General features: G+C 41.0%; 3 protein-coding genes across 4 annotated transcripts; all 3 read right to left on the bottom strand.

The window, feature by feature from the left end:
• Window positions 1–1,121: 1,121 nt before the first annotated feature.
• Window positions 1,122–7,709, bottom strand: LOC311102316 (dnaJ homolog subfamily C member 5-like). The gene is made up of 5 exons (XM_084143616.1): window positions 7,513–7,709; window positions 6,495–6,619; window positions 6,086–6,299; window positions 5,617–5,770; window positions 1,122–2,357 (listed from the first exon to the last, which is right to left on the bottom strand). The coding sequence occupies exons 2-5, from the start codon at window positions 6,608–6,610 to the stop codon at window positions 2,239–2,241; spliced, it is 603 nt and encodes a 200-aa protein (XP_083999742.1). The 5' UTR covers window positions 6,611–6,619; window positions 7,513–7,709; the 3' UTR covers window positions 1,122–2,238.
• A 223-nt stretch (window positions 7,710–7,932) lies between these two features.
• tp53i3 (tumor protein p53 inducible protein 3) lies at window positions 7,933–13,341 on the bottom strand. 2 transcript variants are annotated; one of them, XM_084143615.1, is made up of 7 exons: window positions 12,880–13,341; window positions 12,426–12,475; window positions 11,948–12,088; window positions 11,434–11,701; window positions 9,674–9,886; window positions 9,251–9,447; window positions 7,933–8,855 (listed from the first exon to the last, which is right to left on the bottom strand). In XM_084143615.1, exons 2-7 carry the CDS (start codon window positions 12,456–12,458, stop codon window positions 8,661–8,663), a joined length of 1,047 nt encoding a protein of 348 aa, XP_083999741.1. In that variant the 5' UTR covers window positions 12,459–12,475; window positions 12,880–13,341; the 3' UTR covers window positions 7,933–8,660. The 2 variants fall into 2 exon arrangements, with proteins under 2 accessions (XP_083999741.1, XP_083999740.1); XM_084143614.1 differs by having other exon boundaries at window positions 11,948–12,057; window positions 12,880–13,306.
• A 1,336-nt stretch (window positions 13,342–14,677) lies between these two features.
• Window positions 14,678–21,921, bottom strand: LOC311102804 (centromere protein O-like). The gene is made up of 6 exons (XM_084144220.1): window positions 21,668–21,921; window positions 21,404–21,552; window positions 20,980–21,142; window positions 20,590–20,861; window positions 19,992–20,154; window positions 14,678–15,536 (listed from the first exon to the last, which is right to left on the bottom strand). The coding sequence occupies exons 1-6, from the start codon at window positions 21,684–21,686 to the stop codon at window positions 15,427–15,429; spliced, it is 876 nt and encodes a 291-aa protein (XP_084000346.1). The 5' UTR covers window positions 21,687–21,921; the 3' UTR covers window positions 14,678–15,426.
• Between the last annotated feature and the right edge of the window lie 2,176 nt (window positions 21,922–24,097).

The raw sequence follows: 24,097 nt of genomic DNA, 5'->3' as shown, positions 1-24,097 counted from the left end.
TAAGCTTTGGAAAACTGAAAATAAAGCCTGAACAAATATTGCTCTGTAGCCTACAAACAAACATATAAACAACACATTTAAACTTTAGGCATTTCTTCACATTTGTTCACAGGTTAAAGTTGCAGTTATTGGCTCCCACACAAGGGGGAGTGGCAGTCCACAGCAGCCCTTCCTATGACAGCGGTTCATTATGCTTAGAAGGCGCTTAAAGTGCACATATATTTCCAACTTCAGACTCAGGCTACGTCTCAAATGGCACCCTATTCCCTATATAGTGCACTACTTTTGACCAGACACTTATGGGCCCTGGTGAAAAGTAGTGCACTACGTAGCTGAGGTCAAAAGTAGTAGCACTAGATTAGGAGCCATTTGGGAGGCACATCAGTTTCTATTCAATCACCCGCTCTACACGGTCCATTAAGCATACATAGAAGCCGTTACCCTGTAAATACGGTTTCGTACTATTTAAAAATTCTCATTTTGAAAATCTACAAAAGAACCCCTCAGCATTAAGGTAAACTTGGCAGTTCACACAATCATAAGAATGTAAGATTCTTGTAAACATGGACCACAACTGGCAATTAAAATGAGACATATACAGTCTTATATGAAGATATAGAAATATACATCCACATACAGCGCCTTCAGAAAGTATTCACATTACCTCACTTTTTCCACATTTTGTTGTGTTACAGCCTGAATTTTAAATGGATTACATTGAGATTTTGTGTCACTGGCCTACACACAATACCCCATAATGTCAAAGTGGAATTATGTTTTTAGACATTTTTACTAATTAATTAAAAATGAAAAGCTGAAATGTCTTGAGTCAATAAGTATTCAACCCCTTTGTTATGGCAAGCCTAAATAAGTTCAGGAGTAACAATTTGCTTAACAAGTCACATAAGTTGCATGGACTGGGCACAAGGGGGAGTGAATGGGCACCTATTGGTAGATACAAAAAATAATTAATAAAAGCAGACATTGAGCATGGTGAAGTTATTAATTACACTTTGGATGGTGTATCAATACACCCAGTCACTACAAAGATGCAGGCACCCTTCCTAACTTAGTTGCTGAAGAGGAAGGAAACTGCTCAGGGATTTCACCATGAGGCCAATGGTAATTTTAAAACAGTTACAGAGTTTAATAGCTGTGATGGGAGAAAACTGAGGATGGATCAACAACATTGTAGTTACTCAACGATACTAACCTAAATGACAAAGTGAAAAGAAGGAAGTCTGTACAGAATATTCCAAATCATGCATCCTGTTTGCATTAAGCCACTAAAGTAAAACTGCAAAAAAATGTGGCAAAGAAATGAACTTTATGTCCTGGGTATGCTTGTCATCGTCAAGGACTACAGAGTGTTTTTGTTGTTGATGAAAAGAAATGGAATACAGCTATAAGCACAGGCAAAATCCTGGAGGAAAACCTGGTTCAGTCTGCTTTCCAACAGACACTGGGAGATTAATTCACCTTTCAGCAGGACAATAACCTAAAACACAAGGCCAAATATACAATGGAGTGGCTTACCAAGAAGACATTGAATGTTCCTGGGTGGCCTAGTTACAGTTTTGACTTAAATCGGCTTGGAAATCTACGGCAATACTTGAAAATGGCTGTCTAGCAATGATCAACAACCAACTTGACAGAGCTTGAAGATTTTAAAGATAATAATGTGAAAATATTGTACAATCCATGTGTTCAACGCTCTTAGAGACTCACCCAAAACGACTATCAGCTGTAATCGCTGCCAAAGGTGATTCGAACAAGTATTGACTCCGGGGTGTCAATACTTATGTAAATAAAATATTTCTGTATTTAATTTTCAATAAATCTGCAAACATTTCTAAAAAACAGGTTTTCACATTGTCATTATGGGGTATTGTATGTAGATCGGTAATAAAAAAAATATATTTAAGCCATTTTGAATTCGGGCTGTAACACAACAAAATGCACAATAAGTAAAGGGGTATAAATACTTTCTGAAGGCACTGTATATGGCTTTGGCCATAGTACGGAGGGTCGACTGTAGCATTTAAGCACCTGCCACTGAACCCCAGAAACTGATCACAGTATTGTCAGTGGAGTGGACCATCTTGGTTGTCAGTAGCAGACTGGGAAGACTAGACTGGTCCCATGTCTGTCTGTTCGGTCTTGCCAAGTCCTTATGACCACAGGAGTTGGCAAGACAGCACTAACAGATCTGGGACCAGGCTATGGGAAGACAGGTTCTTACTGGTCCATTGGGGTGAATATAGGGTTTGAGTGGTTGGATGCAGACTGGTCGTGGTCGGACTCTGCCTTCTCATCAGCTGCAGTATGAGGTTGGACCACAATGGGTTGCTGTTCACCTGCAATGAGAACAGAGATGTACTGTTAATTCACTGAGCTCTTCTCTTGAGCAGGCAGCACTTAAAGTACCAGTCAAAAGTTTGGACACACCAACTCATTCAAGGGTTTTTCTTTATTTTGACTATTTTCTACATTGTAGAATAATAATGAAGGCATCAAAACTATGAAATAACACATGGAATTATGTAGTAACCAAAATGTGTTAAACAAATGTGAGATTCTTCAAAGTAGCCACCCTTTGCCTTGATGACAGCTTTGCACACTCTTGGCATTCTCTCAACCAGCTTCATGAGGTAGTCACCTGAAATGCAATTCAATTAACAGGTGTGCCTTGTTCAAAGTTAATTTGTGGAATTTCTTTCCTTCTTAACGCGTTTGAGCCAATCAGTTGTGTTGTGACAAGGTAGGGTTGGTATACAGAAGATAGCCGTATTTGGTAAAAGACCAAGTCCATATTATGGCAAGAACAGCTCAAATAAGCAAAGAGAAACAACAGTCCATCATTACTTTAAGACATGAAGGTCAGTCAATACAGAACATTTCAATAACTTTTAAAAAGTTTATTCAAGTGCAGTCGCAAAAACCATCAAGTGCTTTGATGTAACTGGCTCTCATGAGGACCGCCACAGGAAAGGAAGACCCAGAGTTACCTCTTCTGCAGAGGATAAGTTCATTAGAGTTACCAGCCTCAGAAATTGCCAATTAACTGCACCTCAGATTGCAGCCCAAATAAATGCTTCACAGAGTTCAAGTAACAGACACATCTCAACATCAACTGTTCAGAGGAGACTGCGTGAATCAGGCCTTTATGGTCAAATTGCTGCAAAGACACCACTACTAAAGGACACGAATAAGAAGAAGAGACTTGCTTGGGCCAAGAAACACGAGCAATGGACATTAGACCGGTGGAAATCTGTCCTTTGGTATGATGAGTCTAAATTTGAGTTTTTTGTAGGTGAACGGATGATCTCCGCATGTGTGGTTCCCACCGTGAAGCATGGAGGAGGTGGTGTGATGGTGCTTTGCTGGTGACAATGTCAGTGAATTATTTAGAATTCAAGGCACACTTAACCAGCATGGCTCCCACAGCATTCTGCAGCGATATGCCATCCCAACTGGTTTGCACTTAGTGGGACTATCATTTGTTTTTCAACAGAACAATGACCCAAAACACACCTCCAGGCTGTGTAAGAGCTATTTGACCAAGAAGGAGAGTGATGGAGTGCTGCATCAGATGACCTGGCCTCCACAATCACTGTTGGAAAAGCACTCCGGGTGACTATTTCATGAAGCTGACTGAGAGAATGCCAAGAGTGTGCAACGCTGTCATCAAGGCAAAGGGTGGCTACTAAAAGTCAAAATATATTTTGATTTGTTTACTACATGATTCCATACGTGTCAATTCATAGTTTTGATGTCTTCACTATTATTCTACAATGTAGAAAATAGTAAAAATAAAGAAAAACCCTTGAATGAGGAGGTGTGTCCAAACTTTTGACTGGTACTGTACATTAGTCCATATGAGATGGAAGTTTGTGCTCTGCTATTGTTTACCCAACCCCTCCTATTAGTATTGATCGTCATCATCATCCACAATTCAAACCATGTTTTATATGTAGATTAACAGGCAGTAACAAAACGAAAGCATTGCCTTAATCATGTCATTATCATCACAATCAAACAAGCAGGCTTGAATTGGGGGAAAGTGATGGCATTTGCTAAGCTAGCACATTCAGAGCTAAATTGCCAATTGCTAAAAGAGGACAAACCAAAAGCATATGGGTCACTAAGCTGCTACAGTACATAGCCCACAGCAGCACAAATCATTAGCTGTAAGCACATGAACAAAATGAGTTCAAGCCGACCCAGTTTGGAGTTTCACCTGAGTTGCCAGAGGCTGAACTTGGGCCTGGCTGAGACATAATTATTATAGTCTCACCACTGGTTGTGAAATGAAAAGTCTCATAGCAAAGGGTCTGAATAGTTGTGTAAATAAGGTATCTTTTTTATTTTTTATACATTTGCAAATATTTCTAAAAACCTGTTTTCGCTTTGTCATTATGGGGTATTGTGTGTAGATTGATGAGGATTTGTATTTTATTTAATCCATTTTAGAATAAGGCTGTAACGTAACAAAATGTGGAAGAAGTGAAAGGGTCTGAACACTTTCCGAAGTCCATAACAATGCTTAAACCACATTAGGAGACAATTTTTTAGGTCTAGTGTAGTTACCCTTTCATTCAAGTGTGCAGGCACCTAGCACTGTTGTTTGGTTAGCAGTGTTTCCGTAGCACGAGTTGGAGTTTGCAAAAGAATACGGCTACTGGATTGATGCAAATAATCCTGATATAATTCTGACAGGTAGACTACTTTGTAGCTACTGTAGTTAACATTTAATGGAGAAGGTTTTTGGGAAAGCCTTTCCATCTTCCAGAAGATGGTTAGGCCTAGCATTAGCGGCGCCATATTTTTTCGATTCGTTAATTGTTTGAAACCTGGACGTTTTACTTCATATTATGAGGCATGTCTTACCTTACTTGAAAGTAGCCTGTAGCCAAAATCCCACCATAGAAACGTGGAGGCAATTATTTTTATATAGACTTACATTTACAATTTAGTCATTTAGCAGACGCTCTTATCCAGAGCGACTTACAGTTAGTGAGTGCATACATTTATTTATTCATAAAAAATACAAATAAATAATACTGGCCCCCCGTGGGAATCGAAACCACAACCCTGGCGTTGCAAGCGCCATGCTCTACCAACTGAGCTACACGGGACTTACTCATATGCTTTCTCCTGTTCTATTGATTTTCTTTAAACTTTCTTTAATTGTCTAGCAACCAAAGGCATTATCCTAGTCATATTAGCAACCCATTACATTTTTTGTATATTTAAATCCCCCCTTTCTACATTTCTAATGGATGTTTCCATCTCTGTCCATGAAACCGCTCGCATGTGCAGTGCACATTTTAGAACTGCATTCCCGCAAATTGCATTTTGGAACATTCATGCAAAGGCCTACCGCCATCAGTACATCGCTGCGCCTGTGAAGAAATAACTGGTTTAACAACATTTTAAGCTAAACATTCTAATCTGTTCCATCAGCCTCATTAATTTAAAACGGCGTATACCTCCACTACACTACTTCGGTACACATCAGTGGGGATTAAGAAGTGAGTATACGCAATACCTGCGTACACCCTCCACTACACCACTGCCTGCTGCCCCTTCCCCCACAAACCTCGCCCTACTCACCCCTGTCCTGCTCAGCTCTGATCTGGGCCTCAAGGTCATCTGGGTCTACGTATCCGTGCTCCTCTTCCCCCGGTGGCTTGCACTTCCCACAGCAGAAGCAGCAGAAACAGCAGCAGCAGCAGCATGTGAAGATCCCACAGCACACCATCAGGGTCTGAGAAATACACAGGGGATTTTTGTCACACAGGGCATAGGTTTTCATGCATACACTTCTAAAAGTGTTACAAAAACTATAATACAGAGTTTTGTTTTCTTTTAACCCTAATAATGACTCTAATGATTAACATACAGTACAATTTAGCAACGCCAAGGTCGTGAGTTCATTTCCAACAGGAATCAAATGCTCACCAAAAAAATGTACAGTATGCACTCATTAAGTGGTACACTGGTACAATAAGTCTCTTTTGGGTGTAGGCGTCTGAAAAGTGTATACGTATGAAAATGTGTATAGATCTTAAAGACTTCTTACCTTGAACCAGCACTTGTGCATGAGGAAGTAATATTTAACGCTCTCCTCTCCAAACTGCTCTGCGACATAAAGACCCATGGAACCGTACTCGTCATAGACCTTCCGCTTTGTCTCGTCGTTGAGGATGGAGTTGGCATTGTTGATCTCCTTAAACTTCTCAGCTGCCTCGGGGTTGTCTGGGTTCTTGTCAGGGTGATGCCTCAGTGCTAGTTTCCTGTGAGAAGAAGGCAAATACGTAGAGATTTACTATAAATCTTTTTTTCTTTTTTTTTTAAATAGGAAAGAACAGCAACGTCAGGTCAGCCTATACTAGTTTTAGTTCACGGTGCTTTTATGAAGAAAGCTGACAGGTTTTGAACTGTTCTGTAGTCTTTCGCTAAGCTTCTGTCTGTGGTTGAGAGCTTTATACCTGTATGCCTTCTTTATTTCTTCTGCGGACGCCCCTTTCTCCAGTCCTAGTACCTTGTATAGACTGTCTCCTGCGGTGGACATCTTACGTTGAGGCCTTTGGTTTGGTTCCGCCATGTTTTAGATCTGCAACAGTGATAAATACAACAGTTATGACAGGTATGCTATGAGGACATTGTGAAATATTTTGTTAGTATTTTGAGTTTTAGCTTATGAGACAAGGATGCTAAAATGTTGCTACATTATGTTACTGTATGTATCCATCCTAGTTTTTTTGGGGTATCTGTACTTTACTATTTATATTTTTGACAACTTATACTCCACTACATTCCTAAAGAAAATAATGTACCTTTTACTCCATATATTTTCCCTGACTCCCAAAAGTACTATTAGCAGGACAGGAAAATGGTCCAATTCAAGCACTTATCAAGAGAACATCCTTGCTCATCCCTACTGCCTCTGATCTGGCAGACTCACTAAACACAACTGTTTCGTTTGTAAATTATGTCTGTGTTGTGTGCCCCTGGATATCCGTAAAGAAAAAGAAAGACAAGAAAATAGTACCGTCTGGTTTGCTTAATATAAGGAATGTGAAATGATTTATACTTTAACCTTTTATACTTAAGTATACAGTATTTTAGCAAGTACATTTACTTTTGATACGTATATTTAAAACCAAATACTTTTAGACTTTTACTTGAGTAATTTTCTGTTAAGGTATCTTTACTTTTACTCAAGTATGGCAATTGGCTTCTTTTTCGACCACTGCATACCCCACAAAACCATTCACACTCAATCATACATGCTCCGGACCTTGAATGAACCTCTGTAGTTTATTAATTTGCGGCAATAAAAACATTAAATGAGAAGAAAAGTACAGAAATAATTCGCCTTTAAAAAGACTTAGCCTGAAACAGATGATTGGTTAAGGCACCGTCAAAGTTACCCTTAGATAAACTAAGCATGAAAAGAAGGTAAAGTGCATAAGGCGAAAGATCACACCGCCACATTCTACCCACTTCGTTTCGACGGGGGACGACGTTCTTTTTTTTGGTGTCCCTAGAATCTTTGTCCACGACGGCACACTTATTTTTACGCATTAGCCAGTATAAAAACAAACAAAGTGTAGGCTCACATAAAATTATCTCCCTCCCAAAACAAAACTTGACGGTGAGTTCAGGAAGTCATTCCATTTTAGCCTGCCAATTCCGGGTTCTAGTCACGGGTTAGCTTGTGGTGGGTGTGCGCATAAAACCACCCACGCGCTCTCGGGGTACCTGTGGTCATGTACATAGAATATTTGCCATACGTTTCTACCAGAGACAATCTTTGTGGCCCGACTGAATATAGAAAATCAACACATAGTATTACATAGGCTATAAAACATGTCTACTATACTGATTTAATGTGTGGTAATGATTAGTTATGAACAGCAAATAAATGATTACAAACAATGTTGTTTATTCTTGTCTATAATGAAATCACAGATGGGCCAAACAAATTTTACTATTACCAGTAACAGTTTTTGTTTCAGACTAAGTAAAAAATAATATGCATAATTTGATTGAACAATAAACAGAAGGTGATACAAATACTGTTAAGTTGAGGAGAGTGAGGAGACACTGACACCACAGTTAGTAGGAAACATGAAATCTTTATATCTAGCTTTTAACACAGTATTTATCAACTCGGTCTCCTTGCACCCTCCTACAGAGGGGGACATGTAACTACTCCCACAAATACAAATCAAACATAATAAGAATCACATAACATTCAGGACATATGCATTCAACTACCTCACACATTGACTCGGTACCGGTACTCCTTGTATATAGCCTCATTACTACCTCGTACCCCTGCACATTGAGTCGGTACCAGTACTCCTTGTATATATCCTCCTTATTGTTATTTTATTGTGGTACTATTTCCCTTTTTTTCTTCTTATTATTAATTTTTTTTTACTTTCTAACTCTGCATTGTTGGGAAAGGGCTCGTAAATAAGCATTTCATGGTAAAGTCTACACCTGTTGTATTCGGCACATGTGACAAATAACATCTTATTTTATTTTGATATACGTTATAGAGGTGAATGGTCATCAACCAAGTTGCTCAACCAAATGTTGAGTTTGGAAGTAGACGGAGTGATGACAAGTCACCGGTGGTCCCATCATTGCGGGTTCATGACATTAATGACAATCTTTCCCATGTTTCTATTGGCTTCCATGTGTCTGTGAGCATCAGCTACCTGTTCCAGACTGAACGTGCTGTCGATCACAGGCCTCAGGCGGCAGGGGGAGCTGGTGGGGTCTGAGAAGTGAGGTAGGGCCCTTTCTGAGAAGGCTCTCACCAGATCTGCTTTATACTAACAGGAGAAAATACAGGATCACACACTTCACATTTAGAAAGTGGTAACAGAGACAGTGTTCTAGGCTGGGGGTACGGCTTCAGTATTTAATTCCATGGTGTTTGAGTTAGAGGTCCATGTCCAACACATTTACATTTTAGTCATTTAGCAGACGCTCTTATCCAGAGCGACTTACAGTTAGTGAGTGCATACATTTTTCATACATATTGTACGGTAAGTATAACTTTGGGCATCATTGACACAGAAAATCTGTGTTGTCAGCGCTGCCTTTCACAGACATCATATTTTAACCTTTTTTATTTACCTTATACTATTAGTTTCTACTGTGGAAAGAATTTCCTGTCAAAGGACAATAAATCAATTGATCAATCAATCAATCGTCAATACTTCACCTGCAGACTGCGTGACCTGAGGAGACTACAGAGGAGCTGTCCTCGTTTGGACAGCAGCTTGCCCAGTATGTCTCCCGCCACGGCCTTTCCTCCCATGCAGCCATACAGCACCCATCGTCCATCTGTGGCCAGACAGGCCACGTTCCTCTCCCAGTTGGACCCACCAATGCAGTCCAGGATGACGTTTGCTCCTCTGCCTGCACAAAGCTTGCCTGTTTAGTCTAGTTTGATCCAATGGTTTCACTGGATACACATCTCTCTCCATATGTCTAAGATTTGTATTTACACACAATGGTTTGTATGCATATGATACAGACAATTATCAAATGCACTAACTCAATGTTGTAAGCAGTTCACACCACCCTAGATTCATTATTATGTGAAGTGGCATTTATGTTCTCATTGATCTGATTATTAACTCACCTGCTGTAAAATCATTAACTTTCTCTGCAAAGTCCTCCTGTTTGTAGTTGAAACCAGCAGCGGCTCCCAGTGTCTCTGCCATCTGTAGTTTCTCAGAGCTTCCTGCAGTAACTATGGGAATAGCCCCAGCCAATCGGACCAGCTGGACAGCGGCAGTCCCAACCCCACTGGCCCCAGCGTGCACCAACACTATCTCTCCCTCCTTCACCTGAGCTATGAAAGAAGAGATACAGTGCCTTGCAAAAGTATTCATCCCCCTTGGTGTTTTTCCTATTTTGTTGCATTACAACCTGTAATTTAAATGGATTTTTATTTGGATTTCATGTAATGGACATACACAAAATAGTCCAAATTGATGAAGTGAAATGAAGCCCCTAAATAAGATCTGGTGTAACTGTCACATGATCTCAGTATATATACACCTGTTCTGAAAGGGCCCAGAGTCTGCAACGCAACTAAGCAAGGGGCACCACCAAGCAAGTGGCACCATGAAGACCAAGGAACTCTCCAAACAAGTCAGGGACAAAGTTGTGGAGAAGTACAGATCAGGGTTGGGTTATAAAAAAAATATCAGAAACTTTGAACATCCCACGGAGCACCATTAAATCCATTATTTAAAAAAATGCCAAGAGAGGGCCGCCCACCAATTCTCACAGACCAGGCAAGGAGGGCATTAATCAGAGAGGCAACAAAGTGACCAAAGATAACCCTGAAGTAGCTGCAAAGCTCCACAGCGGAGATTGGAGTATCTGTCCATAGGACCACTTTAAGCCGTACACTCCACAGAGCTGGGCTTTACGTAAGAGTGGCCAGAAAAACGCCATTGCTTAAAGAAAAAAAAACTCTGGTCAGATGAGACTAAAATTGAGCTTTACGGCCATCAAGGAAAACGCTATGTCTGGCGCAAACCCAACACCTCTCATCCCCCCGAGAACACCATCCCCACAGTGAAGCATGGTGGTGGCAGCATCATGCTGTGGGGATGTTTTTCATCGGCAGGGACTGGGAATCTGGTCAGAATTGAAGAAATGATGGATGGCGCTAAATACAGGGAAATTCTTGAGGGAAACCTGTTTCAGTCTTCCACAGATTTGAGACTGGGACGGAGGTTCACCTTCCAGCAGGACAATGACCCTAAGCATACTGCTAAAGCAACACTCAAGTGGTTTAAGGGGAAACATTTAAATGTCTTGGAATGGCCTAGTCAAAGCCCAGATCTCAATCCAATTGAGAATCTGTGGTATGACTTAAAGATTGCTGTACACCAGCGGAACCCATCCAACTTGAAGGAGCTGGAGCAGTTTTGCCTTGAAGAAAGGGCAAAAATCCCAGTGGCTAGATGTGCCAAGCTTATAGAGACATACCCCAAGAGACTTGCAGCTGTGAATAGTTATACATGCTTAAGTTTTCCGTTTTTTTGTCTTATTTCTTGTTTGTTTCACACACAAAAATATTTTGCATCTTCAAAGTGGTAAATCAAATAATACAAACCCCAAAAAAATCCATTTTAATTCCAGGTTGTAAGGCAACAAAATAGGGAAAATGCCAAGGGGGGTGAATACTTTCGCAAGCCACTGTACATCATACATCTACAAGTCTGGGTTTCCTGATCGGTGCTTTGATTGAATGCTTCAATGCAAATATGAAGTAGCCTTTCTTGGCCAAGCAGGTCTCCCTTGGAAAAGAGGTATTCTGACCTCAATGGGACTTCCTGGTTAAAGAAAGGTTAAAGAAAAAGAAAAGTGGCTATATGGGCCTACCTACGAAGTGCAGGAGCTGAAATGCAGTGAGCCAGGCCTCAGGTATGGCAGCAGCCTGGCAGACAGTGAGATGAGGGGGGATAGACATGAGAAGCTCCTCTGGAACAGCCACATACTCGGCATACCCCCCTCCAGAGAGTAGGGTCATGACCCGGTCCCCGGGCCCCCAGCACTTCCTAACCCCTGGGCCAACGCTGACCACCGTACCAGCCGCCTCCAAACCCAGGACCTCACTCTCACCAGGTGGAGCGGGGTACAGTCCTTTCCTCTGTCAAAAATAGAAACAACTTTATTATCTTAGCATAACAATAGTTAACATAATATTTGCAATTCACTTTAGCAATTGAGCCTGCTGAACATTCACCTCTATATGAGCTTGCTATAGGCGACGCTATATAGGCATAGGCCAACAGTGATCCCGTAACTGTCCAATATGAGGTGAAAGAAGTGACAAAGACTTTGTTGTTGATCGTAGAGCCATAGATGAATATTCATATGGTCTATAGGGGTATACCTGCAATGTGTCAGCCCTGTTGAGAGCGGTTGCATGGACTCTGATGAGGACTTCTCCATGTTCAGGTTGAGGTCTGGGGACATTCCTCAACAGCATACTCTCTGGTCCCCCTGGTGTGTCAACACACACTGCCATCATCATCTGATAACCATTAATAAATAATAAATAAATAATTATATTTGGCAGACGCCTTTCAGGACACTCAAAGAGGTTATGAGGTTAAGAGTACATAAAATCAAGTGCAGGTTAAAATCAATTTTATTCCACAGAGGAACAAAATCAATCATTCAATAGTGATGCAATACATAACCTAATATAAGTTAAGTTCTCTACGACAAAGCTTTGCTCTGCATGTGCTGTATGACAAGCACATTTTAGCACACTTCTGCATGTCGACAATAGTCAAAAACGTAATGTTCCTTTATGGAAATATTGCGTAATAAAAGCGTAATAAAGACTTTGTTAATAAGATACTTGCCTTGTTTTCTGATGGTCTCTGATGTTGTGACATGTCTTAAAGAACCTTGACTGAAAAAATAAGTTCAGAACTGATTTACAAACAAAACATCTGTAGCCCGTTGATCCAAGAAATGCCGTTGCGCAAAGTTTACGCAGTGTTGATTTAGGTAGTGTAACAATGTAGCCATTGACAAATTAGTACAATCGCCAATGTAGCTTTTATTACAGATATTTTGTTGCGAGTATTGGCTACATTGTTTAAATGTCCTATCACATCGCCAATGTGAGCAGATTGTTGCCAGAACTATCGAACATCTCTCGAGCTCATTCTGCCACAAAACAGGAGAGGGCAATGAACTTCTTGAATTACGAAAATATGTTATGCAAGGTATGAAAAAATTAGATTGCACAACAAGAGGTGCTGCAAATAAAGCATTATAGTAATCTTGAAAGCTTGTTTTTAGGCTACTTACCAAAAGAGGCTCAACAATTCCATGTACTTTTAGTGGGTTTATGAGTTGCCTGATTGTAATTCCTCCCACCCCCTGTCCCCCACTTCATATTTGTAGTGAGGGAACACAAGCAAGCTAAAGAATTACCTCTCAAAACCGTTTCAAGAACAAACATAAACCAAAGATTATAGGCTACACTCTGAAATACGCCAATTTAATGAAATTGTGACAACCAACAGACTAATAACCATGTAAGGACTGAGTTGTTAAACAACACTTTGGAGAAGAAAAAAAACGGTGACAATGATCAACACATTATAATTAGAGAAGAACAATAAACACACTCATTCAATGACCTACCACCCCTGGGAGAAATACAATAACCCTACAACAATGCTTGCTTAGATGTCATAGCAGCCAACACTCCCACATGCAGCCTATCCAGAGTAGCCTACTGATCTGCTTGCATCCACACCTCGAAAGGTAACAGAGCAACACCGTGGGAAAACTGTAGGCACATGCTTGTGATACAGGTCCTCGTTCATTGACCAGGTAGGACAATTTGATAAAACCCTGATTTGCAAGTGAAACTTCATGGATACAACGAATAAGAATAGATTTAGTTATGGTCATGTTTAGGTAAGCATAGTCAATGTGATGAAAATTTAACAAATAGAGAAAAATCAAAACTAATGTATTCCTTTTATTTCCAAGCACCATGATAAGGCATGATCTGGATATGACCGAGGTGGTCAACCGTAAGAGACCGAAGTCTGTTCTGGATGTGAGATTTCTGAATCACCAGGAGGACATTATTCTTCAACACAAACTGACCCTGTTAGACATGAGGCACAGGTACACCCTCAGAGTTCTGTGTCAGGATAGAAACTCACTGATGATGGAACACAGGAAACTACTACTTCTCAAAGTATGCGAACCTCGCGCCACTATCAACAAAACCATGATAGAGATATCCGAAACTAAAAAGGCAAGGATGGCTCATGCCGTCTCTGCCTCTGACAACAGAAGGTTGTACTCCGGTAAATCTCTTTCCATCGACAGAGGAAAACTAGTCTCATGTTGGCAGACACCACACAGTAATCTCATTGTAGAGAAACCTAGAATGGCTGGGGTTGAGGCTAGAGGAACACCAACGCTGAGCTCGAGGAGATCTCAGTCAGCACAGCCCAAAACCGTACACTCTGCCAAGCACAGAGAGACACAGGCAGGGGTGGTGCACTCTGCCAAGCACAGAGAGACACAGGCAGGGGTGGTGCACTCTGCCAAGCACAGAGAGACACAGGCAGGGGTGGTGCACTCTGCCAAGCACAGAGAGACACAGGCAGGGGTGGTGCACTCTGCCAAGCACAGAGAGACACAGGCAGGGGCTGGGGTGTTTTCTTTCATGCAGCTGAGGCAAATGTCCACTATCGACTGCATCTCAGAAAAGGAGCTGGCCAGCCAACAGCAATATGCTAGAGGAGAGAAGGAGAGACTCAAACAATGTCAGCGGGATATGCTAAGCCAGAAAATAAACACCTTTCTGAAAACACTTGACAACACTTGTAGTGAGCAAATGGAAACCAAAACAACCCTATGACAGAAGTCTTGCTTTCACAGGTCAGATGAAAAGACGGTATACAATTTTCTTGAGAAACCTGATCTTCATATCGTGTTTCATGTAGACTATTTGGTTTCCTAGTAACCTTTGTGAAGTAATTATCCACTTTTGAAGGACTGTAAATGTAGACCATCAGGGGAATAGTACCACTGCTTTTAGTTAACTGATGCAGTCAAATAAATCAAGACAATACCAATTCAGCTTAGCAACATACTGTATTATTGTCATTATATTGCAAACAGGGTTGTCAAACTAGAGTAAAATGGGTACTTTTCTTTTTTATTAACAAAAATATATACATGTGCAAACAATGTTGAATAAGCGTAAGGGAATGGCAAGTACATTAACTCAAAAATATATACACTGAGTGTACAAAACATTAATAACACCTGCTCTTTCCATGACATAGACTGACCAGGTGAAAGCTATGATCCCTTATTGAAGTCACTTGTTAAATCCACTTCAATCAGTGTAAATAAAGGGGAGGAGACAAGTTAAAGATGATTTTTTAAGCCTTAAGACAATTGAGACATGGATTGTGTATGTGTGCCATTCAGAGGGTGAATGGGCAAGACAAAATATTTAAGTGTCTTTGAATGGGGTATGGTAGTAGGTGACAGGCACACCAGTTTGTGTCAAGAACTGCAACACTGCTGGGTTTTTCACACAACAGTTTCCCATGTGTATCAAGAATGGTCCACCACCCAAAGGACATCCAGACAACTTGACACAACTGTGGGAAGCATTGGAGTCAACATGGGCCAGCATCCCTGTGGAACACTTTCAATACCTTGTACAGTCCATGCCCCGACAAATTGTTGGGGGGGGGGGGGGCGGGGGGGGGGGTAGATAGTGACTGACAATGAAATTAGTATAAAAAGAAACGTAATACATTGACATAAACAACTGTTCAGTCTTGAGTGTATTTACAGCATACTGTGTTCAGACTAAGCAATACTGCCAGTCTTCTTCATGGTCACCAAGGCTGTGTGTAATGGAGTCTCCAGGAGTAGGGCGTGGTTCTTCTTCCATTGTGGAGAACCGGCCAGCGCAGCGTCTATACACACACAAACACATGTTACCGAAGAAACTGACTTGTGCATGGATAAAAATAACATCCTCATGCATTATATATATATATATATATATATATATATATATATATATATATATATATATATATATATATATATATATATATATATATATATATATATATATATATATATATATATATATATATATATATATATATATATATATATATATATATATATATATACACACAAAATCAGCAGGGGATCAAATACTTGTTTCCCTCACTGTGTGTGTGTGTGTGTGTGTGTGTGTGTGTGTGTGTATGTATATATATATATATATATATATATATATATATATATATATATATATATATATATATATATATATATATATATATATATATATATATATATATATACACATACACAGTGCATTCGGAAAGTATTCAGACCCCTCGACTTTTTCCACATTTTGTTACGTTACAGCCTTATTCTAAAATTGATTAAATAAAAATGTGTCCTCATCAATCTACACACAATACCCCATAATGACAAAGCAAAAACAGGTTTTTAGATTTTTTTTTGCAAATGTATAAAACATAAAAAAACAAATACCTTATTTACATAAGTATTCAGACCCTTTGCTATGAGACTCGAAATTGAGCTCAGGTGCATCCGGTTTCCATTGATCATTCTTAAGATGTTCCTACAACTTGATTGAGTCCACCTGTGGTAAATACAATTGATTGGACATGATTTGGAAAGGCACACACCTGCCTATATAAGGTCCCACAGTTGACAATGTCAGAGCAAAAACCAAGCCATGAGGTCAAAGGAAGTGTCCGTAGAGCTCCGAGACAGGATTGTGTCGAAGCACAGACCTGGGGAAGGGTACCAAAAAAATGTCTGCAGCATTGAAGGTCCTCAAGAACACAGCTGCCTCCATTCTTAACTGGAATAAGTTTGGAACCACCAACCATCTTCCTAGAGCTGGCCGTCCGGCCAAACTGAGCAATCGGGGGAGAAGGGCCAAGAACCCAATGGTCACTCTGACAGAGTTCAAGAGTTCCTCTGTGGAGATGGGAGAACCTTCCAGAAGGACAACCATCTCTGTAGCACTCCACCAATCAGGTCTTTATGGTAGAGTTGCCAGACGGAAGCCACTCCTCAGTAAAAGGCACATGGCAGCCGCTTGGAGTTTGCCAAAAGGCACCTAAAGGACTCTCAGACCATGATAAAGAAGATTCCCTGGTCTGATGAAACCAAGATTGAACTCTTTGGCCTGAATGCCAAGCGTCACGTCTGGAGGAAACATTGCACCATCCCTATGGTGAAGCATGGTGGTGGCAGCATCATGCTGTGTGGATGTTTTTCAGCGGCAGGGACTGGGAGACTAGTCAGGATCGAGGGAAAGATGAACAGAGCAAAGAGCGGCCCAGCCAGAGCCCGGACTTGAACCCGATCGAACATCTCTGGAGAGAACTGAAAATAGCTGTGCAGTGACGCTCCCAATCCAACCTGACAGAGCTTGAGAGGATCTGCAGAGAAGAATGGGAGAAACTTCCCAAATACAGGTGTGCCATGCTTGTAGCGTCATACCCAAGAAGACGAGGCTGTAATCGCTGCCAAAGGTGCTTCAAAAAAGTAATGAGTAAAGGGTCTGAATACTTATGTAAATGTGATATTTCAGCTCCATTTTTTTTTTTTAAATTTGCAAAAATGTATACAAACCTGTTTTTGCTTTGTTATTATGGGGTATTGTGTGTAGATTGACGAGGGGAAAAATACAATTTAATCCATTTCAGAATAAGGCCGTAACATAACAAAATTTGGAAAAAGTCAAGGGGTCTGAATACTTTCCAAATGCACTGTATAGACAGTACCTTCAGAAAGTATTCACACCCCTTGACTTTCTCAATTTTGGTGTTACAGCCTGCATTTAAAATGGATTACATTTTTGTTACTAGCCTACACACAATACCCCATAATGTCAAAGTGGAATTATGTTTTTAGAAATTGTTACAAATTATTTAAAAATGAAAAGCTGAAATGTCTTGAGTTAATAAGTATTCAATCCCTTTGTTATGGCTTAAATAAGTTCAGGAGAAATTTTTGTTTAAAAAGTCACATAATAAGTTGCCTGCTTACCAAGAAGATAGTGGCCGAGTTACAGTTTTGACTTAAATCTCCTTGAAAATCTATGGCAAGACCTGAAAAAGGTTGTCAAGCAATGATCAACAACCAATTTGACAGAGCTTGAAGAATTTTGAAAAGAATAAATGGGCAACTTTGTCATTATGGCGTATTGTGTGTGCATGGGTGAGATAAAAAAAAAAATCAATTTCATTTTGAATTCAGGCTGGAACAGAACAAAATGTAGAATAAGTCAAGGGGTATGAATACTTTCTGAAGGCACTGTATATATACACACTACCGGTCAAAAGATTTAGAACACCTACTCATTCAAGAGTTTTTCTTTATTTTTACTATTTTCTACATTGTAGAATAATAGTGAAGACATCAAAACTATGAAATAACACATATGGAATCATGTAGTAACCCAAAAAAGTGTTCAACAAATCAAAATATATTTTATATGTGAGATTCTTCAAATAGCCACCCTTTGCCTTGATGACAGCTTTGCACACTCTTGGCATTCAACCAGCTTCATGCATTTCAAGTCCATATTACGGCAAGAATAGCTCAAATAAGCAAAGAGAAACGACAGTCCATCAATACTTTAAGACATGAAGGTCAGTCAATACGGAACGTTTCAAGAACTTTGAAAGTTTCTTCAAGTTCAGTCGCAAAAACCATCAAGCGCTATGATGAAACTGGCTCTCATGAGGACCGCCACAGGAATGGAAGACCCAGAGTTACCTCTGCTGCAGAGGATAAGTTCATTAGAGTTACCAGCTTCAGAAATTGCAGCCCAAAGAAATGCTTCACAGAGTTCAAGTAACAAACACATCTCAACATCAACTGTTCAGAGGAGACTGAGTGAATCAGGCCTTCATGGTCGAATTGCTGCAAATAAACCACTACTAAAGGACACCAATAGGAAGAAGAGGCCTGCTTGGGCCAAGAAACACGAGCAATGGACATTAGACCGGTGGAAATTTGTCCTTTGGTCTTAAGTCCAAATTGGAGACTTTTGGTTCCAACCGCTGTGTCTTTGTGAGACGTGGTGTGGGTGAACGGATGATCTCCGCATGTGTATTTCCCACCGTGAAGCACGGAGGAGGAGGTATTATGGTGTGGGGGTGCTTTGCTGGTGACACTGTCTGTGATTTATTTAGAATTCAAGGCACACTTAACCAGCATGGCTACCACAGCATTCTGCAGCGATACACCATCCCATCTGGTTTGCTCTTAGTGGGACTATCATTTTTTTTTAAACAGGACAATGACCCAACACACCTCCAGGCTGTGTAAGGGCTATTTTACCAAGAAGGAGAGTGATGGAATACTGCATCAGATGACCTGGCCTCCACAATCCCCCGAACTCAACCCAATTTAGATGGTTTGGGATGAGTCGGACCGCAGAGTGAAGGAAAAGCAGCCAACAAGTGCTCAGCATATGTGGGAACTCCTTCAAGACTGTTAGAAAAGCATTCCAGGTGAAGCTGGTTGAGAGAATGCCAAGCGTGTGCAAAGCTGTCATCAAGGCAAATGGTGGCTACTTGAAAGAATCTCAAATATTTTTTGGGGTTACTACATGATTCCATGTGTTATTTCATAGTTTTGATGTCTTAACTATTATTCTACAATGTAGAAAATAGTAAAAATAAAGAAAAACCCTTGAATGAGTAGGAGTTAAAAACTTTTTACCGGTAGTGTATATATATTTTTTTACATCCTTTAACAAGAGCCATAGATTAGAAAAGATAAGTATTGCTCGGTACGGTCAAAGGTTAATATTATCGACACTCCGGTACTCAAAGGTTAAAGATACACTATACAGAAATCGCTCTGCCATTTCCTGGTTGCAAAAATTCTAATAGTTCGCCTAATTTCAGTTTACGTGACAAAACAAGCAAGTGTAGTGTTGAGAATCATTGTACAATCTAAACTGCTGTAAAATAAAAACATTTTCCATAACCAAAAATGTTGTATTTTCAGCTGTTTGAAGGTAGTGTACAAAACCTGAAGTAAGAGGCAAAAACTAAACTTAAGAACGTGAAGCATCGAAATAACACACATAGAACAGATCTACCGTTTCTTAGACTTGCTTTCAATGAGAATGGCAGATCTATAACACACATTTCTATGCGATTTTGGACGGGTCGCCCAAAAAGTTACATATTGCAGCTTTAATATTATCGACGCTCCGGTACACTCCTTTACACTCAAAAGGTTAATATTATGGGCGCTCCGGTACACTCCTTTACACTCAAAAGGTTAATATTATCGACGCTCCGGTACACTCAAAGGTTCATATTATGTATCCAGTTGGTGTTTATGGGTTCTACCTTCAGACTCTATGTTGACCCGGGTGGGCAGGCATTGTGTGTGGTCAGCATACTGCAGTGTACACAGTGCAGCCCCGGCCTTCTCTCCTGCTATAGTGAACATCAGCACCAGTATGGTACAGAGAGCATTACTCTCCGCCACCTGAACAGAGCTATGGATCTCCTGGAAGCAGACAGAGAACAGGGCACAACACTGGTCTAGACATTTCGTCTATAGTATGAACCTTCAGAGCAAAGCATAATGTAGCCATCTAACATGCGGTGTACAGCTATGACAACAAAGGTTTCTGATACTATGTTCTTACACCACTCTTTACTTTGAGCAGACAATAATAATATAATATGCCATTTAGCAGACGCTTTTATCCAAAGCGACTTACAGTCATGCGTGCATACATTTATTTATTTTTTTGTGTATGGGTGGTCCCGGGGATCGAACCCACTACATTGGCGTTACAAGCGCCGTGCTCTACCAGCTGAGCTACAGAGGACCAGCGTATTTTTAGATCTGCATGTATAATATATGAAAATGGCTGAATATTCAATTTCAGATTTCAAAGTGGATGGCTGGTGCCCTAGTACTCTGATACGCTCGTACCTTGGTGAGGAGTAGCTGCTGCTTGCGGCCAGCGTAGGCATTGAGATACTGGCTGAGGGTGTCCAGGAAAGCCCTGATGTCTGTCTGCATGTTGCCCTGCGCCACCAGCATCTCCAGGGGGATGAACGGAGGGATGTTATGCCGACAGATCCTCAGGTTAGACCCCAGGTCCATCTCCAGGTTATATGTCTCAAGGTAGACGCCTTCGTATGCAGTGGCCAACGAGACACACACTCCTTTACCTTTACGAGTCTGGAGGACATCATACCCACCTGAGAAAGGCAACAAAGGAATGGATGGATGGTTAGTGATATTATCTAAAGAGTTGATATAAAACACACACAGAGCGACACAGAGATTGTTGAACATGTTTGGGTTATAGGTACCTACCTATAAGATGGTGAGCATGAAGCAGGTCCTTCAGTTGTGTGTGTCTGGCCATCAACAGTAGAAGTTCTGAGTTCTCTGAGCCATCTTCCAGGTCATCAACATCCTCGTCCCTCTCACGTGGAACACCTGTTTGGTCCAGTAGAGATCTCATCTTCTGGAGAGACTAGAAAACAATGCATCATGTTGAACTACTGTAAGCTCTGAGCAGCAGCCTACGACCAGACATTGACTTATCATATTCACCTGCAACCTGTGTTAACCTTGGTTTTAAATAGTATCAAACAGTTATGTACATTTTTAAACATTCTATAACAACACCTCCACCTATTAGTAAGCTTCCATTTATTCAGATAATAAATGATAGCTACTGCCAGGTAATATGATATCAGTATAAGTGATCTCAGAAACGATCTAGCTAGCTTACCGTATTTGCCTTTATTTCAACTTTTAACTGGTCTCTTTTATTGAGGAGTGCCTGCAGTGTTGCATTCAGCTCATCCTCGCGACTACTCTGCTGCTTCAATGCCAAGTTGTTCGCCTCCATTTCCAACATGTTCAAGTGCCCCAAAACATCTGGGGATATAAAAAGTTTGGATAATGAATTATAACCAACCAGCAAGGTAAATTATACACATTTGTACAAACTCTTGATAATGCAAACACAGTTATAACGTTATCTAACTCTTACCTTTTCTCGCCTCTTCCATTGCGCCCTCCCGTGTGAGCTAGCTAACTTTAGCTAACTAGGGTCGTTTTGAAAGTTGTCAGCAAAGACTGAACAATGTTGGATACGCGTAAGTGAATGCCAAAATAAAACACTAATGACGCGTGCATTAAGTTATTAAGTACATTAGATATATTTAACTCTTAATAACACATGCCCATTGGGTCACTTCAATTTGGCGGCTAGATTTCCAACCCGGAAGAAAATCAAAACAAACTGTCTGTTTTCTTTCTTTCTTTCTTTCGTTCTTCTTCTTCTTCTTTGGGATTGGGTTGGCGGATCGCATCCAACTTTTTAACTTTATACACCGCCACCTACTGTACTGGAGTGTGAGGCCAGTCACGGCCTACATACATTCCATTCTCTTCATTAGTCCTGTTCCTCTTAAAACGTGAAATAGAGCCCTAGACACCACTTCCTCCACCTCTTTCCTCCCCCCACTACATCACCCAAACCTCAACCCCGACCAGCCTCTCTAAGCCTTTCACACAATCTCTCCCTATCTACATCATACAGTTCACAAAATATCAATAAATGCTCCACTGTAGTCTACTCCACACAACTTCCTCTCTCCTACATCCCATACTCCCCACCTCTTCCTTTACTGACCAGTGCACGCGATAAAATTGCCTCCCCTTACTACTAGCAACCCACTCCCTTTGCCAAAGATCGAGCCCTTTTGCCCGGACTTGACTTCCCTGCAGCCCAGCGGGACCTGAATATCTACCCCCTCTCTCCTCACAGCACTCTTAGCCACCACATCGGCCTTCTCATTACGCTCCACACCATATCGTCACTCCTCAGAAAAGCAGTCCTCCATAGGACTGAATGGAATTCTACAGTATTTCATTTAAATGTTTTAAGGACAAAATGACGTCTTTAAGTATTTGTGTTGTTGTAGTGGGGACCGTAAGATTAGCACTTTCTAAAAACTATACTGTAAGGAAAATGTTTTTATATATATTTTTCATTTTTTATTTGTATGTTTAGCTCATATAATATAATTTAGTATATTATGCATTAAGGTTTCTATAATAAAATAAACATGGCAAAATCAAATGTAGACAATAGTAAATGCATTTCTATAACTTCCAAAGAATCTGAATCAGTAGGAGTGACATTTTTGGGAGCAAGTGGACTCTTGCCTTTTGGCAGATCCATTTGTGGTTTCAGGGTGGGTGAGAAAGGAGTTGGGTGCAGTTGAATCAGTGAAGGTAACCTGTAGTGGATTTGTGATGTTTGTTTGTGTTTCTTCTGACCAGAGGGTGCAGGTGCTCCGTGTCACGTAACTTGTGTCAAGATCTGTTTCTTGCTTTGCTCTTAGGAACAGGGCACCATTGAAAGGAGAGATTTCTGGGGTAGCGTTAAGTGTGGAGATGGAGCAATTGAAGTTGAAAATTCCTGGTGTTTGTGACGCCCGCCGTTTGGTGCGATACATACCCAGTGGGGGAGTGTGGTGAAACAGAGGAGTGACTGTCACAGTGTTGCCAACTTAGCGAGTATTCAGACCCCTCTAGCGACACATTTTCAAAAAAAAGCGACTAGCGACAAATCTAGCGATTTGTTTTTGGTGGAGGTCATAGACCTGGCCATGTGGTGCCAGGATAACAACCACTCCCTCAACGTGACCAAGACAAAGGAGATGATTGTGGACTACAGGAAAAAAAAGAGGACTAAGCACGCCCCCATTCTCATCGACAGGGCTGTAGTGGAACAGGTTGAGAGCTTCAAGTTCATTGGTGTCCACATCACCAACAAACTATCATGGTCCAAACACACCAAGACATTCGTGAAGAGGGCACGACAAAACCTATTCCCCATCAGGAGACTGAAAAGATTTGGCATGGGTCCTCAGATCCTCAAAAAATTATACAGCTGCACCTTCGAGAGCATCCTGACTGGTTGCATCACCGCCTGGTATGGCAACTGCTCGGCCTCCGACCGCAAGGCACTACAGAGGGTAGTGCGTACGGCCCAGTACATCACTGGGGCCAAGCTTCGTGCCATCCAGGACCTCTATACCAGGCGGTGTGAGAGGAAGGCCCTCAAAATTGTCAAAGACTCCAGCCACCCTAGTCATAGACTGTTCTCTCTGCTATCGCACGACAAGCGGTACCGGAGTGCCAAGTCTAGGTCCAAAAGACTTCTCAACAGCTTCTACCCCCAAGCCATAAGACTCCTGAACAGCTAATCATGGCTACCCGAACTAGTTGCACTGCCCCCACCCCCCCACCCCCACCCCATCCCATCTTTTTACGCTGCTGCTACTCTGTTAATTATTTATTAACAGAGTAGCATGTACATATTACCTCAACTACCTCAACTAGCCGGTGCCCCCGCACATTGACTCTGCACCGGTACCCCACTGTATATATAGCCTCCCTACTGTTATTT

The sequence above is a fragment of the Coregonus lavaretus genome (assembly GCF_964263955.1).
Source record: "Coregonus lavaretus genome assembly, chromosome: 27".
Lineage (NCBI taxonomy): Eukaryota > Metazoa > Chordata > Actinopteri > Salmoniformes > Salmonidae > Coregonus > Coregonus lavaretus.
Note: the sequence above shows the minus strand (reverse complement) of the source record. Positions and strands in the feature narration are given on the sequence as shown.

What these genes read in the sequence shown, in the direction of transcription:
- LOC311102316 (XM_084143616.1), bottom strand. Translation starts at nt 6,610, where the DNA reads ATGGCGGAACCAAACCAAAGGCCTCAACGTAAGATGTCCACCGCAGGA. An exon ending in TGCACAAGTGCTGGTTCAAG is followed by an intron (nt 5,771 to 6,085) that starts GTAAGAAGTCTT and finishes TGTATTTCTCAG; the next exon opens with ACCCTGATGGTGTGCTGTGG. An exon ending in CAGAGCTGAGCAGGACAGGG is followed by an intron (nt 2,358 to 5,616) that starts GTGAGTAGGGCG and finishes TTCTCATTGCAG; the next exon opens with GTGAACAGCAACCCATTGTG.
- tp53i3 (XM_084143614.1), bottom strand. Translation starts at nt 12,902, where the DNA reads ATGGAATTGTTGAGCCTCTTTTG. An exon ending in AGAGACCATCAGAAAACAAG is followed by an intron (nt 12,058 to 12,425) that starts GCAAGTATCTTA and finishes TTGACACACCAG; the next exon opens with GGGGACCAGAGAGTATGCTG. An exon ending in ACAGGGCTGACACATTGCAG is followed by an intron (nt 11,702 to 11,947) that starts GTATACCCCTAT and finishes TATTTTTGACAG; the next exon opens with AGGAAAGGACTGTACCCCGC.
- LOC311102804 (XM_084144220.1), bottom strand. An exon ending in TTGAAATAAAGGCAAATACG is followed by an intron (nt 21,143 to 21,403) that starts GTAAGCTAGCTA and finishes ATTGTTTTCTAG; the next exon opens with TCTCTCCAGAAGATGAGATC. An exon ending in TCATGCTCACCATCTTATAG is followed by an intron (nt 20,862 to 20,979) that starts GTAGGTACCTAT and finishes TGCCTTTCTCAG; the next exon opens with GTGGGTATGATGTCCTCCAG.